At 46.0% G+C, this 22983-nt stretch overlaps 2 protein-coding genes across 2 annotated transcripts in view; one reads left to right on the top strand and one right to left on the bottom strand.

Annotated features, from left to right (window-relative positions):
• The window catches only part of MUC16 (mucin 16, cell surface associated), a 93477-nt gene that overhangs the window by 21317 nt on the left and 49177 nt on the right, over positions 1 to 22983 (bottom strand). The window contains exons 71-86 of the mRNA XM_010349602.3: positions 22680 to 22801; positions 22405 to 22472; positions 21637 to 21809; positions 21275 to 21310; positions 13714 to 13838; positions 13555 to 13622; positions 10272 to 10444; positions 9860 to 9895; positions 9610 to 9654; positions 8289 to 8413; positions 7757 to 7824; positions 6978 to 7150; positions 6213 to 6248; positions 3247 to 3377; positions 3083 to 3150; positions 1505 to 1677 (exon numbers count right to left, since the gene is read on the bottom strand). Of these exons, the coding sequence (XP_010347904.3) occupies positions 1505 to 1677; positions 3083 to 3150; positions 3247 to 3377; positions 6213 to 6248; positions 6978 to 7150; positions 7757 to 7824; positions 8289 to 8413; positions 9610 to 9654; positions 9860 to 9895; positions 10272 to 10444; positions 13555 to 13622; positions 13714 to 13838; positions 21275 to 21310; positions 21637 to 21809; positions 22405 to 22472; positions 22680 to 22801 (1620 nt within the window). The remainder of the gene's footprint in view (positions 1 to 1504; positions 1678 to 3082; positions 3151 to 3246; positions 3378 to 6212; positions 6249 to 6977; positions 7151 to 7756; positions 7825 to 8288; positions 8414 to 9609; positions 9655 to 9859; positions 9896 to 10271; positions 10445 to 13554; positions 13623 to 13713; positions 13839 to 21274; positions 21311 to 21636; positions 21810 to 22404; positions 22473 to 22679; positions 22802 to 22983) is intronic.
• Positions 14725 to 16753, top strand: LOC120362752 (cyclin-G1-like). The gene is made up of 2 exons (XM_039466349.2): positions 14725 to 15743; positions 15793 to 16753. Exons 1-2 carry the CDS (start codon positions 14923 to 14925, stop codon positions 15878 to 15880), a joined length of 909 nt encoding a protein of 302 aa, XP_039322283.1. The 5' UTR covers positions 14725 to 14922; the 3' UTR covers positions 15881 to 16753.

The raw sequence follows: 22983 nt of genomic DNA, 5'->3' as shown, positions 1-22983 counted from the left end.
GCAGTGAGGTGATTCCTCAAAGAGCTAAACATAGAACTACCATCTGACCCAGCAATCCCATCACTGGGTATATGCCCAAAGGAATATAAAGTTTTCTATTATAAAGACACATGTTCACTGCAGCACTATTCACAGTAGTAAAGACATGGAATCTATTTAAATGCCCATCAATGATAGATTAGATAAAGAAAATGTGGTACCTATACACCACGGAATATTATGTAGCTATAAAAAAGAATGAGATCAAGTCCTTTGCAGGAACATGGATGGAGCTGGAGCTCATTATCCTCAGAAAATTAATGCAGGAACAGAAAACTAAATATCACCTGTTCTCACTTATAAGTGGGAGCTAAATGATGAGAACACATGGACACATGGAGGGGAACAACACACACTGGGACCTACCTGAGGGTGGAGGGTGAAGGGTGGGAGGAGGCAGAGGATCAGGAAAAATAATTAATGGGTACTAGGCTTAATACCTGAGTCATGAAATCATCTGTACAACAAATCCCTGTGACACAAGTTTAGTTATGTAAAAAATCTGCAAGTGTGCTGGGCACGGTGCTCATGCTTGTAATCCCAGCACTTTGGGAGGCCGAGGTGGGCGGTCACCTGAAGGTGGGAGTTCAAGACTAGCCTGACCAACATGGAGAAACCCCATCTCTACTAAAAATACAAAATTAGCTGGGCATGGTGGTGGGTGCCTGTAGTCCCAGCTACTTGGGAGGCTGAGGCAGGAGAATCGCTTGAACCCAGGAGATGGAGGCTGTGGTAGTCGAGATCGCACCATTGCACTCCAGCCTGGGCAACAAGAGCGAAACTCCATCTCAAAACAAAACAAAACAAAACAACCTTCAAGTGTATGCCTGAACTTACAAGTTAGTGAAAAAGAATGAATCCATGTCTTTTGCAGCAACATGGATGAAACTGAAGATACTTTAAGTGAAACAAGTCAGACACAGACAGACAAATATCACACATTTTCACACATTTTCACTCAAAAGTGGGAACTAAACAATGTGTGGACAAGAACTCAGAGAGGGGAATGATAGACAATGGAGGCTTGGAAGGGGGAGGGAGTATAATCCCGGTGGGTGATGAGAAGTTACTTACTGGATACAATGTATGTTATTTGAGTGGTGGATACTCTAAAAGCCCTGACTTCACTACTATATAATCTATGCGTGTAACAAAATTGCATCTGTACCCCATAAATATACACAGCCAATGGTGATGATGACAATAGTAGCAATAATAATAAAGAACATCAAGACCCAGACTAGCCAAAAACTTACTGTGGGCATGGACAAGTCCCTTCCCCCTCCGTGCCTCAGTTTCCCTGTAAAATGGGCCCAATCTTGCATGGTGGTAATGGAAGGGTCAGTGGTAATGCCAAGACTTGAACCCCAAGTCTTTCCTTAGAGACCTGGCAAACAGACAACCTCGTGCCTGCAGCAGGGGATGGGGGGTGGGGGGCAGGGAGATGGGGCTGAGAGCTGCTCACCATTAAGGTAGAGGCTGTCTTTGTCCAGAGAGTAAGGGCCCAGCCGGGTGATGCCACGGGTCTGCTGGCTCAGCTCATGGAATACCTGCTTGGTAGGCAGACCTGGGCCGCTGGGGGATGGCAGGTAGGTGCAGAGGATGTCCACCCGTGTCTCAGTGCTGTCCTTCACAGACCTGAGGAGGGAGAGGCGCACCTTTGGGGGATGAAGGCCGCCTGGCACCTCTCCACTTGTGGTCACTGTACAACTCATAGTCCATGTTTTGGTCTCATTGACAGTTTGCAGTTTCTCTACCTGGCCCTATCTATCATCTCAGGATCTTTGTACTTGCTGTTACTTCTGTCTGGAAGCCTCTCCCCATTTCTCCTTACCTGGAAAACTTCCTGGTCATCCTCCAGGTCTCAGCTTAGAGGACTCCCTCCTTCCCTTCCTCCTCCTCCTCCTCCTCCTCCTCTATATCCTCCCCCTCCTCTTCCTCCCCCTCCTGCCCTCCTCCTCCCCATCCCCATCCTCCTCCTCCTCCTCCTCCCCATCCCCATCCTCCTCCTCCTCCTCCTCCCCAACCTCCTCCTCCTCCCCCCCACCCTTCTCCCTCCCCCTCCCCCTCCTCCTATCTTCCTAGGCAAGGTCAGGAGTCTCCTCTGGGTCCCATAATCCTTTACTCTTCCCCTGTCACTGCCCTGGTCACCCTCTATGTAATCATAAATGATTTGTTCCTGTTCCTTCCAGAACATGGTCTCCACGAAAGAGGACATAAACCAGTTTAGCTTACTCTTATTATATTGAAGCCCCAGAACCTAGCACCCCTTGATAACTCCCTGCAAACATCAAAGTACTAAATGAATGGAGAAACTAAATACAGCATGGACATCAAAGAGACATCTGCACATGTATGTTTACTGCAGCACTCTTCACAATAGCAAAGATATGGAACCAACCGAAGTGTCCATCAATAGAAGACTGTGTAAAGAAAATGTGTATGTGTGTGTGTGTGTGTGTGTGTGTGTGTGTGTGTATACATATATGTATTTATATATATACACATTCAGCCATAAAAAGAATGAAATCATGTCTATTGCAGCAACATGGATGGAACAGGAGGCCATTATCTTAAGTGAAACCACTCAGAAAGTACAATACCGTATGTTCTCACTTATAAGTGGGAGCTAATGGACTCCATGTCTATTAGCTCATGGTCAAATGCCATCTGTTCTCACTTGTAAGTGTGAGCATGGACTCCAGGTCCGTGTACACATGGACAGAGAGTGTGGAATAATAGACACTGGATACTCAGAAAAGTGGGAGAGTGGGAGAAGGATGAGAAACCTCACTTAACGGGTACAATGGACACGATTTGGGTGATGGGTAAACTAAAAGCTACTGTCTGGAAATCTATTGTCTGCAGACTTCACTATGCAATATACGCATGTAACAAAAACTGCGCTTAGACCCCTTAAATCCACTTTAAAAAAAGGAACGGTAAGATTAAAAAAAGATACAGCCCACCCCAACCCGAGGGGGCCCTCACAGTCAGAACTCTAAGTTCTTGGTGGTGGGCTGTGGTTTGGGCAGTTTCTCACCTTAGCGCGATGACCCTGCAGCCTGTGTACCATGCGCCCAGGCTGCTCTTCTGGAACAAAGGATTGAGCTGCAGAGGGAGAAGGGAGCTCGGGTTGGCAGAGGCAGGCAGGCAACAGTCCTAGGATGGACATGGCAGGGCTGCAGGGGGAGGCAGGCCTCTCACCAGGCGTTGCATGACGCGGTCTGTGATGTTGAACTTGAGGGAGCCGGGCTGGCCCATGTTCGCCGTATAGCGCAGGTTGCTGATGGTGAAGTTCAGTGTGAAAGGCTCTTTGCTGAGCTCCCCAGCTAGGGCTGGGGGAAGAGAGAGATGAAGCTCTTTTGGAAAGGATGATGGGTGGGTGGGGGGTGGTGTGGGATAGGGTGGGGGCAGTGTGTTCCAAGGACCCCATGTCCACCTCTCAATAAACCCAAGGGTGACTTTTAATGTTGACAACTCCAGCAGCCAGCAAGGGTGTGCTTAACGATTTGGGAAGGGACGATTCTGTAAACAGTACTGATGGTTCTGATCTTTCCCAGGGGAAATGCTCCATATTGCCCCACTGATGCAGAAGGGATGACTCCAGACATTTTCCAAAAATTAATAAATATTATCTCTCTCTCTCTTTCCCTCTTGCCCCCTTGATTCTTCTCTGCCTTTCTCCCATTTCTCTCTCTCTCCCCGGCACTCTCAGCCAGGTGTGCTAATCTGCTATGCACTGGTTAACATGGCCAACAATCCTTGCAGCCATAACCAACCTCTCTGCACCTCGGTTTACTCATCTGTAAAATGGGTTAATGACAATGGCTCACAATAATGAATCCTGCCTCAACGGTTGTTATGAAGCTTAAAGAAGTTAATCTTTGTAAAGTATATAAGCATTGCTGGGCACACAGGTCAATATGGTGTATGTGTTTATTATATAAAATATACCAGCAAATGTTTTCTAATCACTCCCTCTGTGTGGAACTTTAGTGTAAGTATGAGCTAAGGTTTAAGACAAACCTCTGGGAGAAAAGTTTACCTCTCCTTCTCTCCCTGCCTTTCGTCTTTTCATCACTCGTGAACTTCCTTCTGTTCATTCTTCCTTCTCTCCTTCTTTCCTTCCATCCTTTCTTCTTTCCTTCCATCTTTCATTCTATTAATGCATCCTTTCTTGCTTGCTTCCTTCCTTTCATTGTACCTTCTATCATCTGTCTATTCTTCCTCCTCCTTCTCTCATTTCTTTCCTTCCTATCATCCAACCATCCATTTATACATCCATCTATCCATCCATCCATCTACCCACCCAATCACCTATCCATTCATCTATCTATCCATTCATCTATCTATCCATCCATCCACCTTCCCACCCATCTGTCCATCCATCCATCCAACCACTCACCCATCCATCTATTCACCCATCCATCCATCCATCCATCCATCCATCCACCCATCCATTCATCTATCTATCCATTCATCCAGCTACCCACCCATCTGTCCATCCAACCATCCATCCAGTTGCCCATCCATCCATTCACACATCCATTCATCATCCATCTATCCATTCATCCATCCATCCATCCATCCCTTCACCCACCCACCCATCCATCCATCCATCCATTCATCCATCCATCCATCCATTCACCCACCCAGCAATCCATCCATCCATCATCCATATTTCCTTCATTACATCTTCTTTCCTTCCTTCCATCTACTTATCTTTCTTCCTGTTTTTCTCTCATCTATTTTTCTTCCTTCAATTCACTCATTCATTCTCTTTCCCCTCCTCCTTCCATTCATCACTTCTTCCTCCAAGCTGTCACTTCTTCCTTCCATCCAACCACCTTGACTTCATTCCATATATATGGAATGCTACAGTGCTCCAGGAACATTTAAAGAGCTGGATAGTGATAAATAAAACACATTCGCCAGGCGCGGTGGCTCACGCCTGTAATCCCAGCACTTTGGGAGGCCGAGGCGGGTGGATCACGAGGTCAAGAGATCGAGACCATCCTGGTCAACATGGTGAAACCCCATCTCTACTAAAAATACACACACAAAAAAAATTAGCTGGGCATGGTGGCACATGCCTGTAATCCCAACTACTCAGGAGGCTGAGGCAGGAGAATTGCCTGAACCCAGGAGGTGGAGGTTGCGGTGAGCTGAGATCGCACCATTGCACTCCAGCCTGGGTAACAAGAGAGAAACTCCGTCTCAAAAAAAAAAAAAAAAACAAAAACAACAACAACAACAAAAACATTCAATGGAGATGACTTTTTTTTTTTTTTTTTTTTTTTTTTTTTTTTTTTTTGAGATGGAGTTTCACTCTTGTTGCCCAGTCTGGAGTGCAATGGTGTGATCTCGGCTTACTGCAACCTCTGCCTCCCGGGTTAAAGTGATTCTCCTGCCTCAGCCTTCCGAGTGGCTGAGATTATAGGCACGTGCCACCACGCTTGACTAACTTTTTGTATTTTTAGTAGAGATGGGGGTTTCACCATGTTGGCCAGGCTGGTCTCGAACTCCTGACCTCAGGTGACCCACCCGCCTCAGCCTCCCAAAGTGCTGGGATTACAGGCGTGAGCCACCACGCCCAACCGGAGGTGATATTAACTTATGTTTCCTTCTACCACTTGAGAAAAGATGATCCCTGGAACTGATGGAAATCAGTGAGTTCCTTGGGGGAAAGGAGTGGGAAAAGTGAGAAGTAATTGGGTATGAATTACTTTGCAGGAGTGATTTTGGTATCGATAAGAGCCTGTCTGTGGTCCTGGTTGGGAGGGATAGAGCCAGTGAGGGTGTTGGAATGGATGGGTGGTCACAGCTGCCAAGGAAATAAACACCAGGAATAAAATCCAAAATGCGTTACATCTTTCGGGGAATGGTGGCAGTGGTGGTGGCTCTTGCTATAAAAATTTGTGCTTCTCTGTATTCCATTCAGCCAGGAGTCAGAGCACCATCCCTGGGTGTGTGTGGTGGGGGGATGGGGAGATGGGGAGGGTGGGAGATTGCTGTAACCTCCAGTTGAACCCACATTTCTATACACCTCCTCTGCACTCCTTTCCATCTAAAGTGTGGGTAGCAGAAGGAGGGGTTGGCTGTCTGAGCGCCTTCTATTTTTTTACTGGAAACAAAGTGGTCACAGACACACAGAGATCTGGAATACTCACGGCTGGCAGTGGTGCTTGAGCCCTGATGGGTGTAACCTGTAGGGACAGAGTGCAACGGTGAGGAAGGGGGAAGGGGAGAGATCTTCTATGAAGAGGCAACTTGGCTATTGAAGAGTTGGCCATTCTAGAGATGGTGCGTTAGTGGCTGGACCATCATAGCTGTGATTTATTAAAAGAAAGACAGAGCCCCTACCCGACACGGATTAGAGTCTACTCCCTCATCCATTAATGCATCCCAGAGAGACAAAGACTTTTTTCAATGCACTCTGATGTGAGCTCAGATGGAAGCTGCACTAGGTGTAGGTGCAGGGACCAACCGCAGCAGATCGCACTCAGTGAGGAAGAGGCGGACACTTACACCCCAGCACGGCCCTCTACTGTAGACATGGTCACAGCAGAAGCCGGGGAGAAAATGCCCCTAGCACTTGAGTTGGGGACTCCATTATCCTGGAGGTGCCAGGCAGGAGGTGCATACATCTGGGGCTTTTAGGGAGTATAGTCCTTGTTTGTTCGAGGCTGGAGGTGGGGAGAAGAGAAGGCAGTGAACTCTGGCCTCTTCCATGCCTAAGGGCTGGGACTCAGGTGGAGGCAGCTTACAGGGTTGTAAAGACTTGTAAAGCCTCAGCATACTCACAGATCTGATTTCGTATAAACTGCACAGGTGCAGGGAGAAAGGCTGAGTAGGAGGTGGGATGAGGAAGAGAGAAGAATAAAGAGGGAGGATGTGGGAGCAGCGGAGCTGTAAAATGGATGGTAGCCACTCACCATTGACAAGGAGACTGTCCCTGTCCAGGGTGTAGGGGCCCAGCTCAGTGATGCCATGGGTGAGCTGGCTCAGCTCCCAGTACAGACGCTCTTTATCCAGTCTAAAGCCTATGGGGTTGGGGTGGTAGGTGCAGAGAGCATCCACCTGAGTGGCTGTCGTCTTCTGCTTGGGCCTGAGGAAGGTAGATGAAGGGAATGAAAACAAACGGATTGCTTAGGAGGAGGTCCTGAGATTCCTTGGGGTCATAACACAAAGAGGCCAGAGAAAATCAAAAGCCTGGTAGAGAGGTGAGAAGCCAGACTTAGATCTCTGAGTGCACCAACTCCCAGACAGCTTGGGACTGTGAGCAGAATCATGGATAGAAATTTTCATTAAATTGCAAAGCCCAAACCTGCATCCTCTGACATGGGGACAGGAGAGCTTATATTTGAGAAAGGGGAAGAGTTGGAACTGGAGATTAGAGCAAGCGGAGAAGATGTATTTGTCTTGAGAGAATACTGGGGACAGATTCACGCACATGGATACAGTGCCCTCATTGGTAAAAGGAGCAGCAGGAGGGGATTCCGAAGAATATAAGGGTAGGGGTCCGATCCTGGTGATCAGCCCTGCAGAATCTCTGAGTTGAGGTGGGCAGGTGATAGCACCAGGAGACACGTTGGTCCTGGATCCAGCACCTACTGACTGAGAACATGCACAGGGAGGATAGGAAGGAAGAAGCCCAAATGCTTAGGGCCTGGAAACCCTTGGGAAGGCCATACTGGCTTTTCTGAGCTCTCACCTGAGCAAGGCCAGTCTGCAACCAGAGTACAGAGGACCGACACTGGTGTTCTTGAACAAGGGGTCAAGCTGCGAAAGAGAGGGAGGAGAGAGTAGTCAGAGAGGTGGGGCAATATGGTTATCCGTGGATGGGACGGACAGCAGTGGGTGTGGCAGAAATGAGATGAGTGTGGTAAGAGTAAAGTGGGTGTGGCAGGAGTGCAGTGGGCGGGGCAGGTGTGAGGTGGGTGGGGCAAGAGTGAGGTGGGCGGGGCAGGAGTGAGGTGGGCGGGGCAGGTGTGGTGGGTGGGGCAAGAGTGAGGGATGTGGTGGGAGTGAGGTGGGCAAGTGTAAAGCTTAGGCATGGTAGAAGTAAGGTGGGTGTGGCAGGAGTGAGGTGGGCGTGGCAGGTGTGAGGTGGGCGGGGCAGGAGTGAGGTGGGTAGGACAGGAGTGAGGTGGGCGGGGCAGGAGTGAGGTGGGCGGGGCAGGAGTGAGATGGGTAGGACAGGAGTGAGGTGGCAGGAACAGGAGTAAAGTGGGCATGGCTCTCACCAGGCTCTGAAGCACCTTCTCAGTGTTGTTGAAAGTCACAGAGTATGAAGACAGCATGTCTTTCCTGTACTCCAGGTTGGTGATGGTGAAGCTGAGGAGAAACAGCACCAGGGGTGGTCCTACGGCTGCAGTAGGGAAGGGAGAGGAGAGGGCAGACTGAGTCATGTCTGGGAGAAATATAGGGCATCTCGCATGTGTGTCTTGAAGTCTTGGGGAGGGTTTCCCTCCAGGGCGGGCAGTTTCCTCAGGAAGGAGACCCCAGACATCAGCCTTAAATGAGAATCACTAGAAATAAGTAAAAAATTGCCCTCGGTCGATAAATACATTGCCAAGCAGAAAGCAATCATCTCTGACCCTTCAGTTGGCTAAAATTCCAAACAGACATTCTTGTTTTTTTATTCTTTTAGCCCAAATTGTTTGAGATCCATGCATTTGTTGATTGTTTAAAAAAAAACTGAAGAAACACTTATATTGCATTTTTTATGTGTCAGGCCCTGTTTTAAGTGCTTTGCTTACATTTTAACTCATCTAAACTTGGAGGCAAAATCTTTAGAGGGAGACAGTACTATTTAATCCCCATTTTACAGATGTAAAGACCGAGCCAAAGGGAAGCTAAATAATGTACCTGTGGTCAAGCAGTGTCTAAATGGCAATGCCAAATTCAAATCCTGGCATTCTGGTCCCAGAGTCTGTGCTCCTAACACATCCACCTAGGACCATGGGCAGGTCTAGTCTCTAGCGCCCGCTTGTTCTAGCCTGAGTGGTCTGAGTTCAGAATGCCTTCAGGAGGCCCTAGCTGATAAATAACTAGAGACTTGAGATCCTGGTTCTCGCCAGACCCTCAGCAGAGCCAATGAGTGGTATGGAAATTGACCTTGGGCCAGCGGGAGTCCAAGAATGGGAAGCTGCCTTTCAGCCCAACCCGTCTGTCCAATTCTCTGAGCCCAACCTGAGCATGACCTGACAGAGGGCATAATTCCAGGGACTCTTGAAGCTCATACTGTGCCCTCCCTTCCTGGAAATGAAAATTAAATACTCTCGAGAGAAAAACCCCTTCACACACCTGCGACACTCACCCCAGCACCATCCTGATTGTAATTCAGTGCTTATCTGTACAGACACATCCTTCTTCTCTGTCTTCCCTGCTGGGAGCCCATCCAACTAGGGCCCTTCTATTTTGCTTATTGCTGCATTACCAGGGCCTCTCAGAGGCTTAATAAATACTTATAGAAATGAGCGAGGAGTCCTGGCTTTCCCAGGCAATACCTCCCACTAGCCAAGGGTACTAGACTTGTTGGAAACACCGAGAGGAAGCTCTTACCTGTGGAGGTTGGAACTGGGGTCCCAGAAGCAGATGCCATCACAACTAAGAAGAAAATGCAATGAGGCTGATGTGGAGAGAGGGAGAGATCCCTAGCCGAGTTGGCTCACCAAAAGACCTCAAGACCCTTTTATTGCTTGGCTCAAGCCTGTACCGGCATGTCCTTTCTGGGCTGGGAAACGCAGATAACAAAAGACCAGAGAAGGGATGGCCCCTAGGGCAAAATAGTCAAAGAACCCGTGCTACTTACTGCTGGGGGTGGAGGTCAGGACCTGGTGAGTGTAACCTGAAGAAAGAGAGGGCGAAGATTTCTAAGAATGGAGGAATGGGAAGAGGTGGCAAGGATCTAGAGCACAGTGAGTTCTGATGGTTGCATTCATTTATTTTTACGGAGTGCCCTCAAAGTGAAATCCTGTAGACAAACCCCAGAAACGATGGCTGGAGCACAGGGAAGAACTTCGATGTTGGGTTAGCCGCAGGTCATCCTTCCATAGTCTGTCCACCCCCATCACCTTCTGTAGGAATCTGATCTTTCGTTGTTATCTCCAGAAAAGCTTTGAAGACACAGCTTTCTTACTCAATATGAGCCGAGACTCATTACGAAACTGCAGAGCATGCACTCTGCAAGAAGACCCATGGACAAGCAGAACTTCCTATCTCACCATTGACATAAAGGCTGTCCCTGCCCAGGGTGTAGAAGCCCAGCCGGGTGACTCCGTGGGTCTCACGACTCAGCTCCCAGTACAGCCTCTCTCTGTCCAGCCCAGTGCTTGTGGGCTCAGAGCTGTGGGTGCAGACGGCATCCACTCTGGTAGCAGATCCATTCTTCATGGGCCTGGGAGGAGACACAGGGATGGGGACATATGCAGGGCTGACGATGAGGGCGAGCAAGAATAATAATAATCTGGAAAAGCCACAAAGCTGAAATCAACTTTGGTAAATGATCAATAGATGAAGAAGAGGAAATGGGACTGGAGTTGTCACAATGCTTGTTCAGCATCCACATACCAGCCTTCTATCACGCTACTCCCAGTTTAAGCCAAGGGGAAAGAAAAGCAGGTGGGAGACAGCCTCCAAGACCTTGCAAATCCCTTGGGTGCATCACCTTTGAGGACTTTAAATGTAGGTTAAGAAATGTGCATGCAGGCCGGGAATGGTAGTTCATGCCTGTAATCCCAGCACTTTGGGAGGCCGAGGTGGGTGGATCACCTGAGGTCAGGGGTTCGAGACCAGCCTGGCCAACATAGTGGAACCCCATCTCTACTAAAAATACAAAAAATTAGCTGGGAGTGGTGGTGGGAGCCTGTAATCCCAGCTAATCGGGAGGCTCAGGCAGGAGAATTGAACCTGGAAGGTGGAGGTTGCAGTGAGCTGAGATGGCGCTATTGCACTCCAGCCTGGGTGACAGAGCAAGACTCTGACTGACTCAGGAAAACATTGGAAATTGACCCTGTCCAATATGGTAGCCACAAGCCTATGTGAGTATTTAAATTAAAATTTTAATGATGTGAAATTACATAAAATTTACAACTGTACAGTTAAAAATGGTTAAGGTAGTAAGTTTAGTGTTACACATATTTTGCCATATTAAAAATAAAAAGGAGCCAGGTGTGGTGACTCTTGCCTATAATCCCAGCACTTTGAGAAGCCAAGTCAGGTGGATCACTTAAGGTCAGGAGTTCAAGACCAGCCTGGTCAACATGGTGAAACTCTGTCTCTACCAAAAATAGAAAAAAGTAGCTGGGTGTGGTAGCAGGTGCCTGTAATCTCATCTCATGGGTCATGAGAGCAAGATTCCATCTCAAAAGAAAAGAAAAGAAAAGTGCATGCTATAGGGACTTTTCAGTTTTGCTTTTAATTTTTTCCTTAGTGCAAAATCATTTCGGAAACTGCAAGGCATTCACTCCTGGGGAATGTTAATTTTGTTGGTTTTTTTGTTTTTGAGATGGAATCTTACTCTGTTTCCCAGGCTGGAGCACAGCAGTGCGATCTTGGCTCACTGCAAACTCCACCTCCCGGGTTCAAGTGATTCTCTCACCTCACCTCCCAAGTACCTGGGATTACAGGCTCCTGCCACCACACCCAGCTAATTTTTGAATTATTTTTTAGTAGAGAAGGGGTTTCACCATGTTGGCCAGGCTGATCTGGAACTCCTGACCTTAGGGTATCCACCTGCCTCGGCCTCCCAAAGTGCTGGGATTACAGGCGTGAGCCACCGTGCCCAGCTAGGGATGTTCAGCTAGATTAGAACCCAACGGAAGACAGAACAGAGGAATGAGAAGACAGGAACTGGGGAGTGGGCTCGGGAGGTTCAGCATCACAGGTGTCCACAGCCTGCTACACCTGGGCAGGTGGGGAGCAAGGTGGATCCCGGAAGTGAATGTGAGAGGAGTAGGAGTGTGAGCATCCACACCTGGGTATAGCTGGAGCTCAGAAGACAGTACCCCAAAATGAAGGCCTCAGACGCAGCCTCAGAAGTAAAAGTTTTTCTTTACCTTCTGCCCTCCTATCTCTGTTTTATTCTCCCCTGAGGCCAGCCTTAGAACCTAGAATCCTTCTTCCCCAAGGTGGCTCTTAGAAACCAGAACTTCTGGCCAAGTGTGGTGGCTCAACGCCTGTAATCCCAGCACTTTGGGAGGCTGAGGTGGGTGGATCACCTGAGTTTAGAAGTTTGAGACCAGCCTGGTCTGGTCTAAAAAATAATAATAAAATAATAAAATATTATTTTATTATTCTAAATAATAAACAATAAGTTAAAAAATAATTATTAAGTAATATTAAGAAAAATTTATCAAACTATAATAAAATAACAAAATTGTTAATAAATAATAATTATTGCATTATTAATACATAATAATAATAAATTAGCTGGGCATGGTGGCACACACCTGTAGTCACAGTTACTTGGAAGGCTGAGGCAGAAGAATCCTGGAACCCGGGAGGCAGAGGTTGCAGTGAGCTGAAATCATGCCACTGCACTACAGCCTGGGCGACAGAGCAAGACTTCATCTCAAAAAACAAACAACCCCTGAAAAAAAACCAAAAACCAAAACAAAACAGAAACAGCTCAGTTCACTGTAACCTCCACCTCCCAGGTTCAAGCAATTCTCCTGCCTCAGCCTCCAGAGTAGCTGGGATTACAGATATCTGCCACCACGCCTGGCTAATTTTTGTATTTTTAGTAGAGACAGGGTTTCACCATGTTGGCCAAGCTGATCACTAACTCTTGACTTCAGGTAATTCACCCACCTCGGCCTCCCAAAGTGCTGGGATTACAGATGTCAGCCACTGTACCCAGCCTGCATGCACATTTCTTAAACTACAGAGTGCAGATCATACACTGCACTCCAGCCTGGGAAACAGAGTGAGACTCTGTCTCAAACAAACAAAGAAAAACAAGCAAACAAACAAACAAAGAAAAACAAGCAAACAAACAAAGCAGAAACTGGAATCTCTTTTCCTTAAAGTTAACAATAAAACTTAAAAATATGACTCTAACTTTCCCCTCTGCCTTTCTGTGTAAAAACTGGCCATAAGGAAATTATGGACGTACCTTGTTTGACCGTAAAATATAAGACCCCCACTTGCAAAGTGGGTCCTACCCCATACCCAGAAGGAAGGAATGCAATCTCGGCAGGCCAAGAAGAATCTAGACAGACAGGCTTTGCTAGATTTCCCCACTTAGTCTATCAGCACTGGATCATACCCTTTTTATCTAATCATATTTCTACACATTCCTCCATGCTGGAGATATGTAGGTTCAGCACAGCATGGACAGGACAGCCATGTACAAATAGATGTATCTTTAGGTCTTCATTCAGAAGGCTCCTGTGTATACACGTGAAATCAATTCATATGCCTTTTCACCAGATAATCTTCCTTTTGTAAGTTGATTTTTCAATGAACCTTCAGAAGGCCAAGGTTTTGCAACCTACAGCATCTCACCTGAGCGAGATCAGTCTGCAGCCAGAGTACAGTGGGCCAATACTGGTGTTCTTGAACAAAGGGCCAAGCTGGGGAGGAAGGAGAGGGAGGTGAATTGAAGGGCTGAGGGGCTCTGAAGAGGTGAGAAGGGGCGAGCTTTGAGCATCTCAGGACTCTCACCATGCGCTGCAAGACCTCCTCAGTTGTGTGGAACACTGCAGAACCTGTATACTTCATGTCCGGCATGTACTGCAGGTTTGTGATGGTGAAGTTGAGGATAAAGGTCACCAGGGTAGGGCTTGTGTCTGTAACAGGGGAGGCAGATCAGAGGATCTGTTTTGAGCCCGCTAGAGCTCTCTGTCCAACCCTCACCCAGGTGGGCTCTAGTTCTCTCCACCAGAGGCCTTCACTTCGCTTGGTACTTGGAGCAGTCAGGAACCACCATTTAAATCCTACCCAAGGGCTCCTGTTATCTGGAATTGGCTCTTCTCCCAGGAACCCTGATTTGGGGTACCTATAGTGACCCCCAAACTTCTCCCACATTGGCAAAGTTATGTGACCCAGACTCATGCTCAGGCCCTGGTTGCGATTTTAGTTCCTTCCTTCTGTTAGTCAACAAATATTTATTGAGAACCAGCTATATGTGAAGCACTGTCAGGGATTTGCACATCTATTTTGAATTAGGAAAATAGGATTCATGTTAGCCATTTCAATAGGGGGAATTTAATACCAAGAAAACACACACAAAACCTGGAAAGGTAAGAAATTAGCAATTAGCAAAATCAGGAATCCACTCATACCATAGGGCTAAAATGAGAAAGGACTAGGGAGTGATATACAGAGTTTGGTGAGACCATAGAGGAGACACAGCCCCTTCCAAAGATGCTACATGAAGTCTGGGTGCCGGGGCTGGGAGGAGCAGGAGGGCAGGGTAAAGAAACAGTCTGGCCCTTCCACAGCCCCACCCACCATTGTCCCACCAATGCCTCTTATTGGCTGAACCTAACAAGAAGTTAGTTAGCATGGGACCCTGGGATATGTACTTTTCATAGGTCAGACGTCTAGCCCACAGAGCACAGGAACGTTGGAGAATGGATCCGAGGACAAAAACAAAACAAAAATCCACATTCGGTGTAATAGAGAAAGCCCATAAGAAGTTACATTCCTATAAAAGAGAAGCAGACGGGCTCCGAGCTGACCCTGATCTGGGCCGAGTCGTCTCGGCGGCGCTGCCGAGACCTCCACCCTGGACAGTCCCCCTCCCCGGGCCTCTCTCCACCTTCCTGCGAGTCCCCTCTCCTCGTAGGCCTCTCGGATCTGATATCGTGGGGTGAGGTGAGCAGGCCCGGGGAGGGTGGTTACCGCTGAGGAGCTGCAGTCGCCGTCGAGATGATTGAGGTACTGACAACAACTGACTCTCAGAAACTGCTACACCAGCTGAATGCCGTTTTGGAACAGGAGTGTAGATGTCAGCCAAAGGTCTGTGGCTTGAGACTAATTGAATCTGCACACGATAATGGCCTCAGAATGACCGCAAGACTAAGGGACTTTGAAGTAAAAGATCTTCTTAGTTTAACTCAGTTCTTTGGCTTCGACACAGAGACATTTTCTCTAGCTGTGAATTTACTGGACAGATTCCTGTCGAAAATGAAGGTACAGCCCAAGCACCTTGGATGTGTTGGACTGAGCTGCTTCTATTTGGCTGTAAAATCAATAGAAGAGGAAAGGAATGTCCCATTGGCAACTGACTTAATCCGAATAAGTCAATACAGGTTTACGGTTTCAGACTTGATGCGAATGGAAAAGATTGTATTGGAGAAGGTGTGTTGGAAAGTCAAAGCTACTACTGCCTTTCAATTTCTGCAACTGTATTATTCACTCCTGCAAGAGAACTTGCCATTTGAAAGGAGAAATAGCATTAATTTTGAAAGATTAGAAGCTCAACTTAAGGCATGTCATTGCAGGATCATTTTTTCTAAAGCAAAGCCTTCTGTGTTGGCATTGTCTATCATTGCATTAGAGATCCAAGCACAGAAGTGTGTAGAGTTAACAGAAGGAGTAGAATGTCTTCAGAAACATTCCAAGATAAATGGCAGAGATTTGACCTTCTGGCAAGAGCTTGTATCCAAGTGTTTAACTGAATATTCATCAAACAAGTGTTCCAAACCAAATGTTCAGAAGTTGAAATGGATTGTTTCTGGGCGTACTGCACGGCAATTGAAGCATAGTTACTACAGAATAACTCACCTTCCAACAATTCCTGAAATGGTTCCTTAATTGGATTATTACAGCACCAAAAAACTTCTTTGAAGCCTTTCTCCGCAACCTTGTTCTATGGATTCCATAATGTTACAATGGATTTAAGCTATGAAGCCTCAAAACATGAGATAAGCATGATGCTCTCAGACTTCAGAAAACTGCCTATTAATGTTTATGCTGTAGTGGAATTATGTTTAGATTTGAATTCATCTGTGAAGCATTCAAATCAAAGCTAAAAGCCTAAATGTGAAACGCTAATGACAAGCCTGAGAAGGTAAACTGTGAATCTTCATTTCTATCATTGATCTAACTTTAGGTATTAGATCATTTATCTTTAGGTGGTATTGAAAATGGTATTGGAGGAGCCACACTAATACCATCAACTATCAGTCTTCCCACAGCTTCAATCACTTTCATTATTCTAATCCTACTCCTACTTAATTTAAATATTAAATTTTAAGTTATGAAGTTTACGTCAAAAGCAACATTTCACAAATGCACTTTTAAGGCATAATAAGGGTTAACGTTCTAGGCAGTATAAACACACCCCATAATGTAAGTAATAGATAATCCAGAAATGTGGACTTTATTGCTATATGGGAATTACATTTAAATTTGAGGGCATTTTATATAAAGAAAAATACAGACCTAGAAAATTTGGCATATTCATTAAGGTGTCTTTAATATTTTTTTCTAGAAAACAGGTGACATTTGTATCTACGATAAAATTTTTATACAGAACCTACTGCCTCAAACTGAATCCCATCAAGAAAATTAGTTTCTATTGTATTAGTAACTCAGAATAAATTATCACTTCGAAAATTTGCTTTCCCACACCAAGGTAAGTTCAGGCTAGATTCAACATTCCAGAAGTTTTTTTTGACTAAAGACTGTTTTTAAATTAGAAGTGATGGCAGTTTTATAAAGAGAATGTACTTCCACTGATGCCCTTACTGTGCTAAAACAGTCTTAAGAAAGCAAGTAGACACCTTCATAACTATGAATGAGGCTGCTGAGGTAGTGTTTAGGATTCTCCATGTCAGTGAATGTAAGAAATACAGTGTTAAAGTGTTGTAAACAGTTACTCAGTGCAATGTATAGCCTGAGTCCATCCAGAATGGCTGTAACCAATTTGACATCATGTTATGGATCAATACACAATGAAAAACCAAAGAACCACAGTATATCTTAACTTTTATAAACCATGTAACTTTTTAGTTTTCCCAAAAGGCTGATAAATCTCAATATTTTGAATATGTCATTGTTAATTTTGAGTTGGCAGAAGTAAACTAACCAACTACCATTACATTTTAGTACTAAGGGATATACCTTTCAATAAAGTTACTGAAATGCAAAAAAAAAAAAAAAAAAAAGAGAAGCAGACAACAGAATATAAACAAATAAGTACAAAAAGGTGGGAGAAGTATTGTGAAGGATTAACAAAAAACCCAGGTCTCATTTGGATGTAGGAGTGAGACAAATTCCTATAAGAAATTGAGTTTAGCTGGCCGCAGTGGCTCACGCCCATAATCCCAGCACTTTCCGAGGCCAAGGCGGGCAGATCACCTGAGGTTGGGAGTTTGAGATCAGCCTGACCAACATGGGGAAACCCTGTCTCTACTAAAAATACAAAATTAGCTGGGCATGGTGGCACATGCCTGTAATCCCAGCTACTCAGGAGGCTGAGGCAGGAGAATCACTTGAAGGCAGGAGGCCAAGATTGCAGTGGCCCAAGGATGTGCCACTGCACTCCAGCCTGGGCAACAAGAGGGAAACTTCATCTCAAAAATAAATAAATAAATAAATGGACTTTTCCTTCACAGTCAGCAGAGTAAACAAACAATCCACAGAGTGGGAGAAAATCTTCACCATCTATACATGCAACAAAGAATCTACAATTAACTCAAACAAATTAGCAAGAAAAAAACAAACAACCATATCCAAAAATGAGCTAAGGACACAAATAGACAATTCTCAAAAGAAGACATACAAATAGCCAATGAACATATGAAAACATGCTCAACATCACTAATGATCAGGGAAATGCAAATCAAAATTGCAATGTGATACCACCTTACTTCTGCAAGAATTGCCATATCAAAAAATAAAAAAAAATAATAGATGTGACTCGAGGGGCAACATGGCTGACTAGAAGCAGCAGCGCTCAGAGGCTCCCATTGAAAAAGACCATAAGTGTGTGAATCTGTCCCTGGCAACCAAGGTATCCAGGTTCTCTCATCAAAATTGACTAGAAGGCCGGCAGTGACGCATGGAGAGAAGGAATAGCAATGTGGTGCAGTGGCCCACCAGAGAGACACACATGGAAGGAGAACGCCCTCCCCTAGCCGAGGGAGGTGGTGAGTGAGCGTGCTACCCAGCTAGAGAAACTGTGCTTTATCCACGGAACTGTGCAACCTACGGATTGGAAGATCCCACTCGCAAACCCATGCCACTACCCAGCTGGGGAAACTATACTTTTTCCAGAGAACTGTGCAACTTATGGATTGGAGGATCCCACTTGTGAATCCTCGGCACTGGGGCCTAGTGTCCCAATCTCAGAACATACAGATTCTTACAGGTGGAATCTGCCTAAGCTTACCGAATTCACCGGGGCAACCAGCACTGGCTGTGGCAGCCTAGTGTCTAAGTCCTTTGAGCTCCTTGTGGGAGGAGCAACAGCCCGCACTGGGACTCATAACTGCCTAAGGCTAAGCTCCCTGGGTGGGGAAGGGCGGTACCCATTTCTATAGCTCCAGGCTGGGCATTTCCCTGCTGGAGCCAGGAGGGCTGCATGGCTTTGTCCCAAGACTTGTCCCCACAGCCCAACACACCAGCTGTGGCAGTCTGCAGCCAGAGTGCCTCTTCAGGCCTAATCCTGACTCATCCTTCCTCAGTGGGCAGGGCTTCCCTGCAGGATCTTCAATAATGCCAGCCAGAGGCTCAGGGACAGAATTCCGACTCTCTGGACTTGAGCCTCTAGGGTGAGGGGTGGCTGTAGTCTCTGCAGACCAGCAGACCTAGCCTCTCCTCTTGGTGGTTCTGAAGAATCCAGGCAGCCCAGATGAATGGGTTTCCCTCCAGTGAAACATACCCTCTCCACTAAGGGAAAAAGTGCTTCATTAAATGAGTCCTGCTCCCAACTGGGTGAGACTCTCCAACAGGAATTGTCAGGCACCCTATACAGAAGTGATCCTACTGGTATCAGGTTGGTGACCCTCGAGATCAGAGGTCCCAGAACACCCATCTTTGCTGCTCTCCAGCCTCCCTGAGTGAAGTCTCCAGGCATGGGAGTGAATCAGATCAATAGGGCCTGAAATGAACTCCCAGCAAACTGCAGCAGCCCTACAGAAGAGGGAACTGACTACTGAAAGAAAAACAGGCAGAAGTGACAATAACAGCATCAACAACAACAAAAAGGCCCCCACACAAACCCTGTCCAAGGATCAGTAGCCTCAAAGATTGAAACTAAAACTCACAAAGATGAGAAAGAATCAACAACAAAAAAAAAATGCTGAAAACCCAAAAGGCCAGAGTGCCTCTTCTCCTCAAAATGATTGCAACATCTCTCTATCAAGGGTGCAGAACTGGATGGAGGATCAGATGGATGAATTGACAGAAGCAGGCTTCAGAAGATGGGTAATAAAAAACTACGATGAGCTAAAGGAGCATGTTCTAACCCAATGCAAAGAAGCTAACAACCTTAATAAAAGGTTAAAGGAATTACTAACAAGAATAACCAGTTTAGAGAGGAACACAAACGACCTGATGGAGGTGAAAAACACAGCACGAAAACTTCATGAAGAATACACAAGTATCAACAGCCAAATCAACCAAGTGGAAGAAAGGATATCAGCCATGACCAAGCTGAACCTGAGTTGAGCCTTCTAGGAAAACCAAAGCGCCAACTACACATCATCAAGGAACCTAACTCTCTTGAATTCTGTCTGATAATCCCGAGTCAGCTCGAAGTAAATTGGTAGTGACTGATGGGTTTTATTTTTTGGTAACCGTTCTGAAGCTGTTTTGAACTGAGAGAGAATGAATGCTATTATCAATTAGTGATGTCTGCCATGAATGCTGCCATCAATTAATGATGTCTGCCATGGATGAGGGAGAGGAGCAGATACCATATAGTTTTCCAGGATAGACTCTGGCAGGCACCAAAGTTGAACCAGGGCAGGAGAGGAATGTTTCCATACATTATAAGAAAGCATACTTCATTCCGTCCTTCCCTGGGGAAATCCATATATTTCCTGTAGATATAAATCTGTAGATCTACCATGTACAAGGTCCTGAAGTAGATACTGTGGAAGCACGAGAGAGTAAGACACAGTTGCTCCAACCAGCTGGTTTACTCACTATTGGGGTGACCGGAAATAAATATAAACACAATGTTCAAAGCAGAGAAAATGTGTTTGCAATTGAATATATATATACATACATATATATATATGTATATATATATACATATATAAATATATGTATGTGTATATATATACATATATATACATATATATAAATATATGTGTGTATATATATACATATATATGTATATATATATGCAACAGGATTGAAAGTGAGTGATAAAATAAAAGGTTCCCATGATTCTTTTGCCCATAATAATTCAAGGTTTTTTAGAAATCATGTTAAATAGTACTAGCTAAACACTGAGCATAGCGCTTTGGTGAATATTCAGTACCCAATATGGTCATATATTATTTTACCTTTGTTATCACCCCACCATCATAATCATCACCCTCCCTGTCACCATCACCATCATTACTGTCATCGTCACCACCGTCATTACCAACATTACCATTATCATCACCATTGTCACCACCACCATCACTATTGCCATCATGATCATAATCACCATCATCATCACTATCATCAGCATCATCACCATTCATATCATCATAAAAATATTAGGTATCTGAGAGGAGACATTTTTAATTGTTTCATGATGCCTGCCATATCCCCAGGATTTGGTACAGAGTCCCTAGGCTCTGTACCAAATAAATAAACTCAGTAAAGTTTATTGGTTGGCTCATCATCACTGGATTTACAAAGAATTTCCATCTTTATTTGGGTGAATAATGGAAGAGATGTTTACATTCATCAGCCATCCTCTAACAGAGGTGCCATTGGCTGGTACTTATCCAAGGGACCAGTAGAAGGGAGGGAGCCCCAGAGTTTTCTAGGTCCACTGTGGTCCCAAGAGCTATGGAGAAGGCCTCCTCAGTGGAAGCAACCAAACCTCTCATGGCAGAAAGGTCAGCAAATAAAACTATCTACAGGCCTTGCTGCATATGGGGCTTGAGCTGAGTCTCTCTCTGGAGCTGGACAGAAAGGAAAAGAAAATAACCTGTGCCCTCTCAGCTCCTTCCCCCATGAAGAGGACATAGGGACATAGGAGGAGGGGTCAGCTCCCACCCTGCTTGGCATAGAATTGGGGCCACTGGAGCATCAGTTGAATACTCACTGCTGGTGGTGGGCACAGAGCTCCGATGGGTGAAACCTGAATAGAGAGGGAGGGAGAAGAGTGGGTAAGGGTTAAGGGGAGGTTGGGGATCAAATAGGGGTCACAAATACCCTAGTGAAATGGAAGGAGTTTCAAGGAACAGGGGCCTTTGAAGACTCTCTATCAGCATCCTTAGATCAGGGAAGAAGATACCGAGGATGAACTCAGTCTAAGATGAAAAAGAAATTGAAGTCCAGACATAAGTCATCACACACAGACAACATAGCCAAGACTTCAATGGCCAGTCAGGGAATGTGATCTCAAGTCAGAGGGTGAGAGCTGCCCAACAAAGAAGAACCTCCAACCACATCACAGCTGCTCACCATTGACATAGAGACTGTCCCTGTTCAGGGCATAGGGGCCCAGCTCAGTGAAGCCGTGGGTCAGCTGGCTCAACTCCAAATACAGCTGCTCTCTGTCCAGCCCAGGGCCTGTGGGGTCAGGGCGATGGGTACAGATGGCGTCCACTCTGGTGGCTTCCCCATCCTTCTCAGACCTGTTGGGGGGCGGGGAAGGGAATGACATTAAATAGATTTCCTACAGGGAGGCATTCTGAGATTCCTGGGGGCAGGACAGGAAGGGGACAGAGGGAATGAGAATCTCGGTAGACAGGTGAGAAGCCACACTAAGATTCTCTGAATGCACCAACTTCGAGGCAATCTGGGAATATGAGTAGAGTCAGGAATGTAAGAATTTTATAAAATTGCATTCTCGTGGCATGGGTACAGGTGAGCTCAGACTTTAGAAACATTAGAACTGGAATTGGGGATGAAAGCAAGTGGATGGGGCATGTTCGTCTTGAGAGAAATTTTGGAAGAGAAATTAACACCTGAAGGAGAGGGAGGTGGGGAGAAGTAAGAAATTCAGAGGGATGACCAAGGGAGAAGCCCATTCTGGCTGATGGGCCCTCCAAGTCCTCTCAGTTGATGGGGGAAGTGGTAGGATCAGGAGACATGTTGGTCCCGGAGCCACCACCACCTGAATTCCACTTGTGCTGAGGACTTCTCTAGGGAGGGCAGGAAGAAAGCTGACCAAACTCCTTGGGACTGGAAATACTTGGGGCAGCCAGACTGGTTATTATCAGCTCTCACCTGAGCAAGGTCAGTCTGCAGCCAGAGTACAGAGGGCCAACACTGGTGTACTTGAACAAGGGCCTTAGCTGTGGAGGAGGAAGAGGGAGGTGAGTAGGATGGCTGAGGATGTAGGGATGAGGAAGATGTAAGGTGGGAGGGGCTGTAATCAGGAGGCAGGGCTTGCAGGTCTCAGGTGAGGGGAGGTGGGTGAGATTGTCCATGCCTGGGCATGGGTGATATAGGTGGAACTAGACAAGGTGGGCAGGGGAGAGTGAGGTGGGCAGGGCTCTCACCAGACCCTGAAGGACCCTCTCTGTAGCATTGAACTTCCTGGAGCCAGGCCACATGTTCTCCTCATACTGCAGGTTAGTGATGGTGAAGTTGAGGGTGAATGGTATCAGGAGATGGCTGGCAGCTGTAGTGGAGGTGGGAAATACACACTATGTTTAAAAGTAGAGAACATTTAAGAGTTTGTAATGGACTTATTTCTAAACATATACAAGTGGATTTAAAGAAAGTGATAAAATAGAAGGTTTTCATGCCTCCTTTGACCATAATGATCAAAGTTTTTCATAGAATACAGTAAATAATAATAGT

The sequence above is a fragment of the Saimiri boliviensis genome, chromosome 14 (genome assembly GCF_048565385.1).
Source record: "Saimiri boliviensis isolate mSaiBol1 chromosome 14, mSaiBol1.pri, whole genome shotgun sequence".
NCBI classification, from domain to species: Eukaryota; Metazoa; Chordata; class Mammalia; order Primates; family Cebidae; genus Saimiri; species Saimiri boliviensis.
The sequence above is the reverse complement of the archived record's forward strand: the minus strand, read 5'-3'. Positions and strand labels throughout refer to the sequence as shown.

Excerpts from the sequence above, each read along its gene's own strand:
- LOC120362752 (XM_039466349.2), top strand. The coding sequence starts at position 14,923 with ATGATTGAGGTACTGACAACAACTGACTCTCAGAAACTGCTACACCAG. Across the intron at positions 15,744-15,792 it reads ATTGTTTCTGGGCGTACTGC|CCTGAAATGGTTCCTTAATT; the intron begins ACGGCAATTGAA and ends CTTCCAACAATT.